The sequence below is a fragment of the Macrobrachium rosenbergii genome, chromosome 12 (genome assembly GCF_040412425.1).
Source record: "Macrobrachium rosenbergii isolate ZJJX-2024 chromosome 12, ASM4041242v1, whole genome shotgun sequence".
Taxonomy (NCBI): Eukaryota; Metazoa; Arthropoda; class Malacostraca; order Decapoda; family Palaemonidae; genus Macrobrachium; species Macrobrachium rosenbergii.
This window is the reverse complement of record NC_089752.1, coordinates 110,210,095-110,226,821: the sequence shown is the minus strand read 5'-3', so window position 1 is coordinate 110,226,821 and position 16,727 is coordinate 110,210,095. Positions and strand designations below refer to the sequence as shown.

Genomic DNA, 16,727 nt, shown 5'->3' with positions numbered 1-16,727 from the left:
TATATATATATATATATATATATATATAAAATGTCTGTATGTGTGTGTGTGTATTTGGAATGTTTTGCTACATACCATTATCAGTGTTGATTTTGACTGTAGGTACTGACACGCTGGTAGAATTAAATACTACTTCTCGTAAGTTCTTTGAATGAAATTCACTTCTCCTCACTTTATTATATCTTTATTCACGTGAGCTTCTAATATTTACTGCTTCTCTTTTCCATATAACAACTAATTCACGACCAAATTGCTTTTGGCACTTTAGGCTAATGGGCCAAAGTGGAGACTTATTATCCCTAGCCAGCCACCATATATATATATATATATATATATATATATATATATATATATATATATATATATATATATATATATATATATATATATATAACTGGTCGAATGACTAGTCCCTTTCTAGTTCTTGAAAGAACTCTCACCTTTGTCCTGCTGTCCTATTAGCTGCTCCGAGAAGAGAACTGGATTCGACGTTACCCCTCTCATTTCTAGGTAAGTAATTTATCCCACAGTCAGTGATTATTTAGATCTCTTTTCATTTCAATCCGTAAAGAGGTCTTGAAGAACAAAAATACAGATTGATTCTTACCAACCAGCTGGAATGACAGTAAATCTTTATCTCAAGGTTTTCGGTGTTCATTTGTTTTTATCTTCATTATTGTAGCAACGATTAAACCCAGTTACCCAGAATGTGCGAGGTTTTAGATTTTTTCTGGCGAGTAGGAGAGGCATCTTCTATCTTCGCTCAAGCAAGCGTTAACAATGTCCTTAGATCATCAATGTAAGTATTAATAAAAATTATCTTAGCATGGGTATATCAGAGATGTGTGGAGTTCATTTGATGGGGTAAGTCATTAAGCATGCACAAAACTTCAACCATTTTATGCTTATTAAAATTAAATACTTAACCTTTAGGAATAATAACAAAGTATAAGTATCGTAGAAACGACCAACTTGACTATTCCTCCTGGGCACTTGTTGATTTTGTGTGATGTAATGATGAGTCTAATATTTCTGTTTAATGGAAGGAAAGTCATTATTCAGACAGCTTTATAGTTGTTGCCTGTGTTTTTACTTTGATCAAACCTAACCTGGTCTCCAGTTCCCCTTAGATGTTAAATCTAGATTTCAATAGGAGAATAGAAATAGATTTCAAAAACTTATAGTTTAGCGCTGTCTCACCTGGTGAGAAGAAGCATTTTGGAGTCTCCGATAAGGATATTTCCCGAATCCTTGACTGATCCGTGATTTGACTTACGAAAGGTTCAAATTTTTCATTTTTACAAAAAACTAACCTCAGCTTTGCTTCAATAATTTTATGAATTCATATCTCTTTAGATTCTGCCGGAGAATCTTATTCTTTTCTGAAGGTTTTGCTCACGAAAGAACAACGTTTTTAAGAACGAAACCTTTTTCACTGTCTTGCAAGACCCTTCTGTTATTATCTAATCATATAGAACAAGTGATAATGAAACAACGTTGCATATTCAGAATCCATGTTTGGGCCTTACAACTGGAGTCACATGGGAAGATGCTGACGACAATGTTTAGTTATCATTTCGAAATGGATAATGTACATATAATACAGGATTATTGTGAGAAAAGACATATTTTTCAGTATATACAGATGCCAGGAACTTTCAGTTCCATGACAAAAGAAGTGACATGGTACGTCGATGAGAGGGTTGAAATGGCACATTTCAAAATAATGCTAATCTATAAAAGAGAGAGAAAGAGAGAGAGAGAGAGAGAGAGAGAGAGAGAGAGAGAGAGAGAGAGAGAGAGAGAGAGAGAGAGAGATTGATACTTCTCTCACTCAAAGACCATTACGTCGCCCTTACAATTTTACTCTCATTACAAGGGTAAGTCACAATATTACATCAAAATGTTTATTGAGAGTAGAAATGTGCGTCTATGCCATATAGCTGAGTAAGGTATACACACTTTTATCGATACGACAAGCAATTATACTTAGTTTATCAGACAAAATACAGAACCTAGTTCAGTATCACTAAACCATTCTGAAAATACTGGCCAAAATGGCATGCTATTACCACGCGTTTGCGATAAACAAGAACACTGGCTACTAAAGAGTGCAACTTTAATGCCTTTTTAAAAATCTTCAAGGGTGAGAAGAACTTAGATCTTACTGTAGCTATCTTCAATGGAATTGGTCGTACGATACTTCTACGAGTTTCCTTACGGCTCTATGAGACAAGAATAAACAAAACTGTAATATCTACTTTTACCTAAGAACCCTCATACTGACCATAAATTGTCAGTCTATGGAAAACAGCATGGTGGGAAAATCCCCAATTTTACATACTTTTAATGATCCATTACATCCAGCTAGAACAAGATTGTTATAGATTCAAGCCATCTAGCTTTTCGAGAACATTTTGCATGATGCATCCTACGACAATCAATATTTTATGCTGTCATCCCTGTGATTCATTCACTCAAGCTTAAAATTCTACATACAAGAAAACATAAAAATCAACAATAAATAGAAATTGAAATATACTGAACAATATTATGGGCACTCTTGGGCAATGATCATTCTTGAAGCACACGCATACTACGACGATGATAACGGCAATGGTTTTTCGTCAGCCTCTGAGAATTTCAAATCCTGTCTGATTCTACTGGCCACTAGGGTTCCACTTCAGCTTGCCGTAAGTACTGATAATATAAATGTCTTAATAATTCGAGCTATTTACAAAAAGGAAAATTTACATTGTGGGTTATGCTTATGTACGATATGTAACAGCCTAGAGTAAGTATTTATAATTATCTCTTTTTATATACACTATATCTTTTTTTAAGTATTTACAGTTGATAGTAAAACTAGTCTGTCTTTTCAGACACTCTTAGCACATGTGATAAAAGCACCTAAATATTTACTTATTTCTTTTACTTGTACACTATTATCGTGCAATAGATCTCAAAGTTCTTATGGTCATTTTAGAGGCAATTATCACTAAAATGGTAAAGGAATTTACAATATATACATAATACTTTTACACAGATACTTTTTTTAATCTAAACTGCTAAACCCGTACTTATAATAATTCTGTTTTGGTCCATCTCCGGAGTCATTAAATGAGTGATTTGACTTTTCTCATCATCTCTTCTGGATGAGTTGATTATTGGAGGTAAGGAAGAAACGTTTTTTATCCCTTTAGGTGATGTCGTAGGTGAATTATATTCCAGCGAGGATTTGCCAGACCTAATCTCATTCTTATCTAATCTAATTGGCTTGTCTTCTCCCGGCACCAAAAGCCTTACTGACCTTGTCGGCTTCGGAGGCTTTGGAATGACATAGCCCTCGGGAACTTCGATGAGTGTCCCTCCTGTTAAGACAACTTCCCCTAAACTTGGTCTGGAACGAGGAGTGTTGGGACGAGAACTCGACCAAGTGTGGTAATGGTCTTTATCCTTTCCTTGCTTGAGGTTGGTGTCGTCCCGCGAAGAGGGGAAATTAACGTATCCACCCACTTCGTTCAAGTGTTCTGCTGATGCTGAGGAGGCTTGAGGTTTTGAGGTGGGGCCTACTGGCTGGATTGTTGGAAGAGATAATACGCCATTTTCTTCCTCTCTCCTCTGGTTTCCAATGAGCAAATTAAGTCGAGCCGCTGCTGTCATATCTGATGGATGTAGTGAAGGCTGGGTATCAGCATCTGGATTTCTTACAGCTGATGCCAAGTCAGGAACAGAACGGCTCAAATGGGGAGGAGATTGTAAAGGTCCAGCGCCATATGCATGTCTCATCAAGTCTTTATTACTCTCCCCAGGCACCCCTACCCGCTCATCCGGCAAGCGCACTGGTGATCCAAACTTGCGGTGTCTTGTCCTAGCTGGGGCATTCTTGATGTAAGTTCTAGGCTTGGTATTTACATCATCAGGGTTGATGTAATTATAGTCAGTACTCTTATTGGCATCAGAATCTTTGGATAAGTTGAATTTTTTACTTGAATCTGAACTTTTGTTCTGGTTAAACGGAATATTTAAATTCACTTCAGGCCTCAATGATTCTACTTCCCTTGGATCACTAACTGAAGCATTATAATTAGAATCACTGCTAGATGGAGACGGGATTGGTGCTTTGCCTGAAACAGATTTTGCAGTTGAATCTGTATGGGATCCTATAGGGTTAACGGGAGTAGGATGGGGATAGTCATAACCTAACAAAGATTTTATGGAGGAGGTAGGTGGGATATCGTACCCTGGATGAAATTCTTTTAAATCTTTATGCTGCTGGAGTAAACGGTCCTTAACTGAGTTGAGGTATGCCTTTTGGCTTGGTAAATATAATTTAGCTTCACTGAATATGCGGTCAGGATCAGTCACTGTGCCATTGCTCGCTGGAAGAGGAGTTAGGTAGCCTGCACTAGAAGCTACAGAAATAGAACGTCCAGTCTTAGCATGATGACCATTATTGTCTCCATCAATAAAAGTTGTTCCATTTGCAGATATCTGAGAAGGAATGCTCTTTGAGTCACTGTTGCTGTCGTCAAGAACTGTTGTTCCACTGACAACAGAACTCTGGCGTGTATAAACATTGACAGGTGTTGGATTTGAAATAGTGCTAATCTTTCTTCTATTAGGCAGAGATTTTCCTTGCCAACCAGACTTTTTTCTCCGGCATTTCCTTGGACAACAACAACAAAATACAATAGCTATGATAACTGTGGTTGAAGTTGAAACGGTGCTAGCTATTGCTACAGGAGTTATGATATTGTTTTCACCTAGAGTGACTACTTCTTTGCAAAGCTCAGCCAAGCCTGAGCCAGAATTCTTCTCGTAACTTACTTTAGATTTGGAATTGACTGATCTCCTGCGTCTTGTGACATAAGTGAATCTTTGGGGTTCTTTTGTTGTGGTAGTTGGAGGTTCAGTAGTGAAATCATAAATGAAAGTTTGTCTAGATGTTGTTTCAACAGAACTTTCATCAAAATCATAGGTAAATCGTTGTTGAGGTTTTGTGGGAATATCCAGGATGGGATGGCTTGAAGAAGACCACTGAGATGGTGGGGAGTTAAAAGGGACGCTTGGTCCTACAATAGAAGGTAGGTTAAATGGTGATGATGAACCAGAGGAAGACGGAAGAGGAATTCGCTCTCCTGTGCTTGTGAAAACAAAATTTCCACCAGGAGGCTGTTGAGGTTGAGGTGGAGGTCTAGGATCAAATGATGCTGGATTTTGAAAGTTGGGCATTGGTGGAATATTTGACGGAATTCCTTGTGGTATCTCACTAGGCACAGGTGGAATATTAGATGGGAAGCTTGGCAGAAAAGGTGGTTCAGTTGGTAATGATGGCTGCGAGAAATCATTTGTCGAAAAGTTTGTCATATCGTCACCTTCAACTGAATTAGTATCTGAGGGACTAAAATCACTTTGTTGTTGGTGCCAACCTCTTACAGTAGAAGATATAACTTTGGGATTGTGAAGTAAATTCGAATGTGGAGAAATTTTTGGTCCATGTGTTTCTTGATTGTCACCTTTTAGAGAGGCCTGGACCTCATCATTTGAAAGAGGGCGGAAACAAAATGTATATCCTGTCCCAGGATCAAGATTATCAACCGCGTAGTGATTAGTGAAATTTTGAATTGGTTCACCACCTTGACTAACAAGCACTATTTCGGTCTCATTTTCCTCTGCAAATTTTCGGTAAGTTATTTTCCATCCTAGTGGCTTTAGTAGGAGAGTTTCCCTTTTGGAATGACTGTTGAACTTATTTCGATGATGGATGGTTACATTCCACGACATTAGAACTTTCCTGGCCTCATTAAGCATCATGACTCTTTCTGTCTGGACTTCATAATCATCTGTAGAGATGAGAAGGGGCGCTGTTGGAGCTTCTGTTGTAGAAGTTGTTCTTATAGTTGACGGAGATGCTGTAGTTGTATGCAGCAATCCCTCAGTTGTCTTAATATACTGGCACTGGTCTGGTCTGGTGAATAAGTGGTCATCTTGAACAGGTACAAGGCACAGTGTGTACTGAGTGTCAGTTTCCAGACCATGAAGAAGTTCAGTGTAGGATGACTCTCTTGGCCTCCAGTCACGTTGTTCTGCCTTGTATCTCTCCAGCTTCATTCTTGTAACCTTGGCAGACCTAGGGCTGTCATCGGTCTTGTGTACTGTTATTGCCCAGGAAAGTGGTTTTGATGACTGGTTTTGAGACGTGTAGAAGTCTTCGTCAATCCTCCAGGAAATGATTAGAGCTTGGTGATTAAGGACAGTGACATTCACAAGGTGCAAGGCTCTCAGTGCCAGTTTTAATGTCCCATCAACGTCATCTCCGATAAATACGACTTCGCTGCTGGAAGAGTTCTCCTTCGGGGGACAAATATCACTTTCTGGAATAAAAGAAGGAATTACTTGAATTTATTTATGCACTATTAGGTTATTCAAGGGTTATCCGTTTATTGACAAATAATGAATACCATACTAATGGGAACCTTCTTCATAAGTCGAAAATATATGATTAGTAAAGGGAGACATTTGAAATAAGAGGTTATTGCTGTGGCCAACCTTTCAATGATGTAATCTCTCGATGACGAAGATGGAATGGTAACGAGCATGTTGGGGGTGTAATCATAAGTGTTCCCGAGTCATTGCTCTGGAACCGTTCGATTATCCATTTTGAGTCACAAGTGCAGTTCCAAGGATTGCCTGTTGATGACGTATGACTTTAGTTTTAAAATTTGCGTTTCAGAATCCTTGATCAATAGCGATCCTACATCTTTCATTCAGCTGTTATCATTATCATACTATTATCATTATTATTCAAATGAAACAAGCCTGTAAACAAACCTCCATGGAATAAAATTCTTTAAGTATAAACAGAGGAAACATGATCCAGTTAATGATAAAACCATAACAAAGCATCTTGCTTAATAAAATTCTCTTTTGTTTAGATTATTCTCATTTAGTTGATCACGAACTTAATGGCATACCTCTAAGGTTGAAGTCAAGTACTGAAGAGGCGAGGTTTTTCGAACTGAATTCTTTCAGTAGATTACCACTCAGATCAAGGTACTGCAGGTGAGGCATCTGTTGAAATCCATCTGGAAGGATCTCTGTAAAACAAGATGCTGTTAGTTACTAAAGACCATTTTCAGCCAGGGGCCATAGAAAACTTTCACTTCTCTGATTATTATTATTATTATTATTATTATTATTATTATTATTATTATTATTATTATTATTATTATTATTATTATTATTCAGTAGGAAAAACCTATTCATATGGAACAAGCCCACAGGGGCCATTGACTTGAAATTCAAGCTTCTAATGATATGGTGTTCATTAGGAAGAAGCAAGAGGAAGTAAAGGAAAATGCAGAAAGAAGAGATACCACATATTAAAAAAGAAAAAATAAATAAATTAATAAATAGAGAAATAGATAAAAATGTGTTAACATTCAAGAGGAATAGCATTAGGGTAGTAATACACTGCACTTTCGCTTGAACTTCTGAAGTTCCAATTGCACGTTAAATCATGATAAAGTTAGCTTATTAATTCAGAATTCAACGAAATTTGTTGTCACAGATCCGAAATCAAACCTTCAGTGTGACGGAACTTATCTGACCTGAGATGGCGTTCGAGGATAGGTCGAGGCTGGACAGCCTAGTGAAAGGTCGCGAAAACTGTTCAGGGAAAGCGGCTATGCCGTTGTTCGCGAGATTCAGGTGGGTCAGAGACTCTCTCAGTGGTTCAAGGTTGAACACAGCCAAACTCAGCCCAGGAGATTGACGACCAAGTCGTGCTTGAGCCCCAAGAATCTGCAAGGACGATCACTTATTCAAATACAGTTATTGGTATGAATTAGGCGTCCCTGGACGGATAATAAGACCTTATTAATAAGAAACGCATTTTTGGATGAATTAAACAAATGCGTGAAGGAATTCTTTTATAATCTGTTTGATTAAATAGTTAGAATATGAAATGATGCTACGCTTAAAATTTTTGCATGCAGTGGTACTACAAGGTGTCATCTGTTATTGGTATTCGCATATCGTGAACGACATGTCATCATACCAGAATAAGTTATAAAACCTACTCCCTTTACTACACTATGATTCTCACCATTTTTACTCCATTTTATGCAGCATTTAGACATACACACACACATATATATATACATACATACATACATATATATATATATATATATATATATATATATATATATATATATATATATATATGAGTTTTTCAGTGATTTGTACATTTTACTTTTATCGTTCTCATTTAAGATCATTTCTTTGATGTCTACCGGAGCTGAATGACATTAGTCTCTCCGAGTGAGGCCAGAGTATTATTACCATATTTAAATTTTTCTTTTTATCATAGTATACAAATGAGTAATAATAATTTATGCATCTGCATGATGCGTACCAGAAATATATGCATTAACTTAAACTCTAAGACGAATGTTTGAACATCGAATAATCAGCTCCCTTACCTGACCAAGTCTGTTGTGACTGAGATACAACTGACGCAGGCGATGAAGATTAAAAAGCAGAGAGCCCTCGGGAAGGTGGTCGATGTCATTGTGGGTCAGATCCAGCACTTCCAGTCGCGTCAGGTTCCGTATGGCCTCGGGTAACGCCTTCAGACGGTTATGGGTGAGGACCAGGCGCATTAGGGACTGGGCGTGATCGCCCAGAGCGTCCGGGCGTACTTCTTTCACGCCCGAGCTAACGACGTTCAGGATTTCCAGCGCCGAAGGAGAGTCGAGGTTAGAGGCTGTCAGCTTCGGTATGTCACAGCTGAAGATACTGAGTTCCCTGACCTCGGGTCGGTTGTTGGGGCCCTTCTGCTCTGGCGTGCTAAATAAATAAATACAGAAATAAATAAATAAATAAATAAATACAGAAATGAATAAATAAATTAATAAATAAAAAATAAAGAAATAGATAACACACCGAAGAGAACCCAAAATAGAGCAAAAATTAAATTGTTCGATAATATCTCTTGCTAGTGTATACGTCTTCTGAAGAAGTAATAAGTGTTTCGTGATATTTGTTTAGTAAAATAAAAGGGCAAAGAGTAAATAGTTCTATATTTTAATGATGACACCGAACAGTATGATATAATTAATACTAAAAAGAAGTATTTAAACTCACACAGAAATTAATTCAAGGGCTTCAAGTGAACATGATTCTATCAAGAATTTAATTGTCTATCAGACTTAAGCTTGAATTATAATCAAGGTCAGAAGTATAAACCTATTACCTCTCGTTTTTAGCTCTCTCAGGAACCGACCCGTCTGTCCCGAAACCGCTCTCCAGGTTCCGCCCTTCAGCGACATTTTTCTTATTGTTCAGCTGCTGCTTAATTTTGGATAATTCCTCCACCAGTTGGGTGTGGTTGATACCCCTGCAGGATATGAGCTCTTCCTTCCATCGGAGGGTACACGCAGAAGGCTCAGACGAAGGGGATATCACCGGCGACGTCTGGGCGTCTCCCTTCGCCCGTACGGTTTCAGTAAAAGCGAGGAAGCATAATGTCCAGATGACCAGGAGGCGACTTCTCGACCAAAAGCTCTTGCATCTCATTTCGCTCATCTTGGTTTCATTGCACTCTGAAAAGTGTCGAAAATTATTTCATTACACTCTGAAAGCAAAAAGATATGGTTTCATTGCACTCTGAAAAGTGTCGAAAATTATTTCATTACACTCTGAAAAGTACTTTCTTTGCACTCTGAAAAGTGTTGAAAATGATTTCATTACGCTCTGAAAAGTACTTTCATTGCACTCTGAAAAGTGTCGAAAATTGTTTCATTACGCTCTGAAAAGCTCTTTCATTGCACTCTGGAAAGTGTCGAAACTGATTTCATTGAACTCTGGAAAATATAAATATATGGTTTCATTGCACTCTGAAAAGTGTTGAAAATTATTTCATTACACTATGAAAAGTATAAAAATATTGCTTCATTGCACTCTGCAAAGTGTGAAAAAAAATTATTTCATTACACTCTGAAAAGTATAGAAATATGGTTTCATTGCACTCTGCAAGGTGTAAAAAAAATTATTTCATTACACTTTGAAAAGTACAAAGATATGGTTTCATTGCACTCTGCAAGGTGTAAAAAATAGTTTCATTGCACTTTGAAAAATTGTAAAATAAAAATGTATAGAATGATTTCATGGTACTCTGAAATGTCAAAAATGGCTTCAATGGATTCTGAAAAGTGTAAAAAAAAAAAAAAGTTGCATTGCGCTCTGAAAAGTAAAAAAAAAAAAAAAAAAAAAAAAAAAGAAATTTCAGTTTCGGTGAGACACGGGTTTTAATGTCAGGGGCACAAAAATATCAATAAAATAAACAAAGAAATAGGATAAAAGAGGCAATATTCGCAATTACTACAAGATTTCATTTCTCAGTCTCCAGTGACATTGTTCAGGAATGCTGCATTGTTATCATTAATGTTAAACTTATCTTCAATCAGGGAAGAGAAAGTTTGTTTTGTTGCTTCATAGATGAGTATTATTTATCTTCCGTCTTCTTTTTCTTCTTCGTACGACCTATGGGGTCGGCCGCTCGAAATTTCCTTCTCCACAGAATTCTATTTTGGGAATTTGCGTGTTCTACGCCCAAAGATTTCGTGTCCCTCTCTACGACGTCACTTCATCTAATTCTCTGCCTATTACTGGTTGTTTATCTTGCCTACTAAATCTTTACTTATCTTTCTGTATACGAACTCAAAAGAAAACAGGAAATGCGCTGAAGTCTCCTCGGCGCAATCCAGTCTCTGTACATCGTATAATCAAGCCCACCGAAAATAGATCTGTCTTTCGGTAGTCTCGGTATAATGCTGTATGAGCTGCGACCCATGAAACTTTAACCACGGCCCGGTGGTGCCCTGTCTTTATCGTTGCCAGATGCACGATTATGGCTAAGTTTAACCTTAAATAAAATAAAAACTACTGAGGCTAGCGGGCCGCAATTTCGTATGTTTGAAGATTGTAGGGTGGATGATCAACATACCAATTTGCAGCCCTCTAGCCTCAGTAGTTTTTAAGATCTGAGGGCGGACAGAAAAAGTGCTGACGGACAGACATAGCCGGCACAACAGTTTTCTTTTTCAGAAAACTAACTAGAGAACAGAGTAGAGCTAGAAAGAAAAAGAAAAAAACAAACAACCTTTAACCTTTCACTTAAGATAGAACACACGCAAACAATAGCCCGTAAACAAATATAAATATGTCGGCAAAAATTGCAAAATTGTAAAATATTGGACAATAATCACTATTGGCATATTGCTAATTGACATTAAATTGCAAGCTTTATTTCAACAAGAAGAGTCACCTTCACCTATGACTTCAAACGCGATATACGAACCCTGTCTTAAAAGGAAGTTCTACCGAAGTTTCATTGCGAGATGAACTTCGCAAAACATCGGGAACTTCGCAAAACATCGAAGCCGAAGACAAAAAACTTCCTCGTTACTCTTAAAACTTCCACTGGAAACCTATCGCATGTTAAGTTATAACGAAGCTTTGACGTCATACAGTAGTTTTCTTTTGTATGCTACGAAGTATAATCATGTAATTTTACTCGATGTTTTCAGTTGAATTTCTTCCCAAAGGAATAAATTATGTTTATACAAATATGGTGGATTATGATTTAACTAGAGATTATCAGCTCAAAATACGCTCCAAAAGAAATAAATTAATATGTTAACACTTGCAACGATAGTTTTTCGTCATGGGTGTGTTTCATGAGAGAAAATTTGTTATGTTTGAGGAAATATTAGGATAAAGAGAGAGCTTAAAAATTTCCATTTAAAAACGGAACTTCAGTGGGCTAATCAAATCTGCATATATACACATGATGGGCCGATGTATAAGTATACAACGAAATATTCTTAGAGATTTTGTGTCAATAATGTAGTTGCATCTAACTATCTATCTATCCATCTATCTATCTAACTATATACATATATATATATATATATATATATATATATATATATATATATATATATATATATATATATATATATATATATATATATATATATATATATATATATATATATATATATATATATAATAAAGACTTTATATACATATATATAAATATATATATTGTGTGTGTGTATGTGTGTATGCTTGATAGAAAATTCGCGTTTTTAAAGATTGCCTCTTCCTTAAATACAGCATGTTTGTAGCCACATACCATTAATGCCAGTCTTCGGATTATCCGGAGGTATGTCAGTAATCTCACGAAGTCTATCGTTCCTTCCTAGAAACCGGTTTCAGATAAAGCTAATTAAATATTCATAAATCTGTCTTCGCAACATTTTCTTATCTCTTATGAAAAAGAAGAAGCTCCCTGGAGGTTACGGTGTGAGAGAGAGAGAGAGAGAGAGAGAGAGAGAGAGAGAGAGAGAGAGAGAGAGAGAATAAGAAAAATGATCAACTGGAAAAACTACATTCTTAAGAAAAAAAAATGTATATTTTTTCAAGAAGTGATACATGTGTTGGATTTATTAACATTAATCTACTTCATACAGTTTAACGAATTAAATAAAGCAATATCTGACGGTAATTATGATTACAAAATCACAGGTTCTGTGTCGATTAAACTGTCTTGACCGGGGGGAAATATATATCAACTTAACCTGTGTAGTCCCAAGGTTAGACTAAGCTGTCATTAGGCATCCTTAACTTAGCTATTACCCCCAAATAGCGCTTTATCTTTAACTTATCCTACAGCTGGAGAAAAGAAAATAAAAAACTGCAATTTACAGATGAGAAGTTATTGTTATTGTCTGGGGAGAGAAGCCAGCCCAGATGGGATGTATTCATCATCAGTACAGAGGTCACTATCCTCGGCAATTTCGTTGCCAGGGAGCGGTGAGAGAGAGAGAGAGAGAGAGAGAGAGAGAGAGAGAGAGAGAGAGGGACTATATTTGGAAGTACTGGCCATACGCGTGTAGGTGAGGACATAGTCACCTCCTGGAGATCTGAAAGTTGCAAATCGCTTCTTATTTCAAAGCTGAACAGATAAAACTCTTAGTTCTGGGGATATTGGGAGCCTTTGTTTCTCGATATTAGCTCTAGTAGTTTTGTCGTTAGCTTTCCTACACCTTTTTTCCCAGGGAAGCTTGTTTTTAATGTCATTCATTCATTCTTGTGAGGAAAGAAGCCTTAGTGCTACTTTGGTTTGTAATCTACGCGTCACCTACTCCGAGGCTCTAGTGTAGTACTAAACACCTTATGGTAAATGTAAAGTAGACGGCCGCACAAAGATATCGTTTATTAATATAATTTGCCGACCACATAACATAGAAATGAGTGTATATAATACTTAGATCCCCGAGGGGCTAGTACTAAACAGGCGTCCCAAGGAGCTTCCGCCATGTTTAGTACTAGCAGCTCGGAGTACGTGACGCGTAGATAACAAGCCAAAGTAGCCCCGAAGTCTTACTTATAATGTTTGTGTCGTTTGTGTTATGTAATTTGAGGGTGCGGCATAATTATAGAAATACTTCGTAAACAAACGTGGGCAACTTGTAGAATACATATCACAAACAGGTTGAACACAAGTCAACGGCAATAAGTGGAGAAGCAGTCTTTGGCAAGTGCGGGATAACAGTACGGAGCACTGGTTAGGTCTAGTATGTAGTTTTCATGTATTAAATGTTTGTGATATGCGTGGGATAAGTTGGTGGTGTGTTTATGACATGTTTTCATGCAGTGTGGACGCACCCTAATAATTCGGCGAATGATGTGGCTATTAAATATTTTACATTGTATTAGAACTTTAAAAAAAAAGTACAAAATGCTCCGAAGTTTCTTTGGCGCAATCGGGTTTTCTGTACATCGTATAATCAAGGCCACCGAAAATAGATCTATCTTTCGGTGGTCTCGGTATAATGCCGTATGAGCCGCGGCCCATGAAACTTAAACCACGGCCCGGTGGTGGCCTGGCCTTTATCGGTGCCAGAAGCACGATCATGGCTAACTTTAACCTTAAATAAAATAAAAACTACTGAGGCTAGAGGGCTGGAATTTGGTATGTTTGACGATTGGAGGGTGAATGATCAACATACCAATTCGCAGTCCTCAGCCTCAGTAGTTTTTAAGATCTGAGGGCGGGCAGAAAAAGTGCGGACGGACAGACAAAGCCGGCACAATAGTTTTCTTTTACAGAAAACTAAACAAGGAATATATACTTCTACACTTATGCTTATTCCAGTCGATGAGCCAAGGGATGACGTCACAGAACAGGAGAGAATGCAAATGCGGTCATTACCAAGTTGAACAAGTTGAATGACGTTTATGATCACTGAAGAGGAAATGACTCTTTAAAGCAACATCATCAGTTGCGATTTCCATAAGAGAATAATTCGAGTTTTTCTTTCGGGGAATTATACAGGTCCTGTCTTGGAAGCATTAGACAGAAAAACTTAAGTCAATCTTCGCATAAGGAAAGATGACTGGCAGCTTGAGACCACAGCCCTGTTGAGAACTAGAGTGGATTGTCAAACTATATTTTTGGCAGACGTTCAGTGGCCTTGAGACCCTCTGTACATTAAATAAACGAACACGCATACATGCTTCTTCCTAATGAACACCATATTCTCTGGAACTTGCTTTTATCTATTTATTAATTTTCATATTTTTCAATGGATCTCCCCTTAGGTGGGCTTGTTCCTTACAAATAGGTTTCATCTGCTGACTAAGAATAAGAAGAATAAGAATAAATGTACGATTATCACACGAACTCTTCGGTCACTCGAATTCCCAATTGCAGAAGCGGTAAGGGATCTTCCCTAGACAGTGAACCGCAAGGGTAAAAATTTTAACCTGGTATGTATCCACCTTTGCGGCGTGTTTAGCACAAGCTCGTTGGGGATGACCGTAAAAACATAAACAAAAGACTGTAAATATTATAAAGATAATGACCACTAAGAAATATTAGTCCTAGATAACGACCCCCGAAAACCCTTGGGGGTCACTCTCTAGGAAAGATCCGCGGTAAGTACCATCAAAGACTCAGAAACCGGTTGTGAATCAACAACTAGAATTATTATGCGCCGGGCACTTCTTGTCTCACCTTGTAAATGGCTTTTGTCATTTTTCGGTTCTTGATTGTAAACGTGTCTGTACGCGCTAGAGGATTTCCATATTAATGAAGTTTTACATGAAGTTCGATGAAGTTTGCGAAATAATAATCGAATTGTTGGGAGAAAAACTCTATCACGAGAGTTCACATACGTTCTAAAGGATCCACAATAATATAACTGTTAAAGGCTCGTGTAAAATTTATAAAGGCTTTCGACTGAAACTGAACCCAGAGTAGGGTTCGAAAGCGTTTATAAATTTTACACGAGGCTTTACAATTATATTATTGTGGACCCTTGAGAACAATGATCGAATTATTGTTAGCCTTGAAGGGCTTGTATTCGCTTTGGCAACGCACGTTTCCGCCTGAAATTGAAAGCCACAGTTTTTCAACAATTTTTTTATATATATATATTATATATATATATATATATATATATAATATATATATATATATATATATATATATATATATATATATATATATATATATATATATATATATATATATATATATATGTGTTATTCCATGCAAAAAGCCGAGGAATTAAAGTAACAAGTATCTGTCCTTCATATTTTGATGATTTGCATATACATACATATACTGTATATGTATGTATATATATATATATATATATATATATATATATATATATATATATATATATATATATATATATATATAGATATATGCAAATCATCAAAATATAAAGGACAGATATTCGTTACTTTAATTCCTCGTCTTTCTGCATAGAGTAATATTTTGCAAGCGACAAGTTGTTACTTTATAAATATTGGGCAATTGTTGTCGAACTAACCTCACCCAGTCTAACCTTCCTGATAATGCACAATTAATCAGACCATTCGATATTATTATTTTAATACTATTACAGCCAGAGTCAGACCTAGGTAAACAGGTTGTTTGCGTAGCAGTGGTCAGTTTACGGGAGGATTTGAAAATATATGTTATTACTCCGTAGAGTTTATTCTGTATTTTAGAAATGGTATGTTTCTTGCTTTCTAATATCAGAAGGTTCAGGTCCCAGTCGGCCAAGGACAATGATGTTATGCCTTTGTAATTGTTAGGTGTCTGATATCTGATATTTTCTGTCTATGGATTTTTTTATTTACAGGCGCAACAAGGTCAAATTTTCGGTAAATATCGAAAACAAGAAAGGGTTATGTGAGACACCGAACGCAGATATTAACCCCTAAAGCTTAATTAAATAATTATGATATAGCTATTACAATTGCGAATTTGACTTGCAAGGGATGCAAGTTAACATTTAAATGTCCGTAAGATCATTATAAAACCAGAACCCACAATGCCTGATTTTAATAAAAAAAAAAGTTTGCGATGGAGAGAAAGCTGACAGATTTCGTCTATGAGAACAACATTGCTGTTTTTTTTTAACTCACACCAGTTTGATGAGCAATGGCATTTGTAACTGTCTAAGAAAATTGGTATAACGCCCCCTGGAGACGAATCTCTCCTGTTTGGTGTCACAAGCTCGTATCAGATTCTTCCACGCTCACAACAGGTTAATAGTTAATGAACGTCGGAAAGGTGAGAAAAAATAAATGGGGAAATCAAAAGCACAGTTTAATGATTTCATATAGAAAAA

At 36.8% G+C, this 16,727-nt stretch overlaps 1 protein-coding gene across 3 annotated transcripts in view; it reads right to left on the bottom strand.

Annotated features, from left to right (window-relative positions):
• Positions 1–1,497: 1,497 nt before the first annotated feature.
• The window catches only part of LOC136843861 (uncharacterized), a 163,102-nt gene continuing 147,872 nt past the window's right edge, over positions 1,498–16,727 (bottom strand). For 2 of the 3 annotated variants that reach the window (XM_067112700.1, XM_067112701.1), the window contains exons 4-9: positions 9,263–9,611; positions 8,490–8,856; positions 7,614–7,806; positions 6,978–7,100; positions 6,553–6,693; positions 2,923–6,377 (exon numbers count right to left, since the gene is read on the bottom strand). In XM_067112700.1, the coding sequence (XP_066968801.1) occupies positions 3,061–6,377; positions 6,553–6,693; positions 6,978–7,100; positions 7,614–7,806; positions 8,490–8,856; positions 9,263–9,594 (4,473 nt within the window). In that variant the 5' untranslated portion in view covers positions 9,595–9,611 and the 3' untranslated portion in view covers positions 2,923–3,060. Of the gene's footprint in view, positions 6,378–6,552; positions 6,694–6,977; positions 7,101–7,613; positions 7,807–8,489; positions 8,857–9,262; positions 9,612–16,727 lie in introns of all 3 variants that reach the window. The other variant, XM_067112703.1, reaches the window with a different exon arrangement.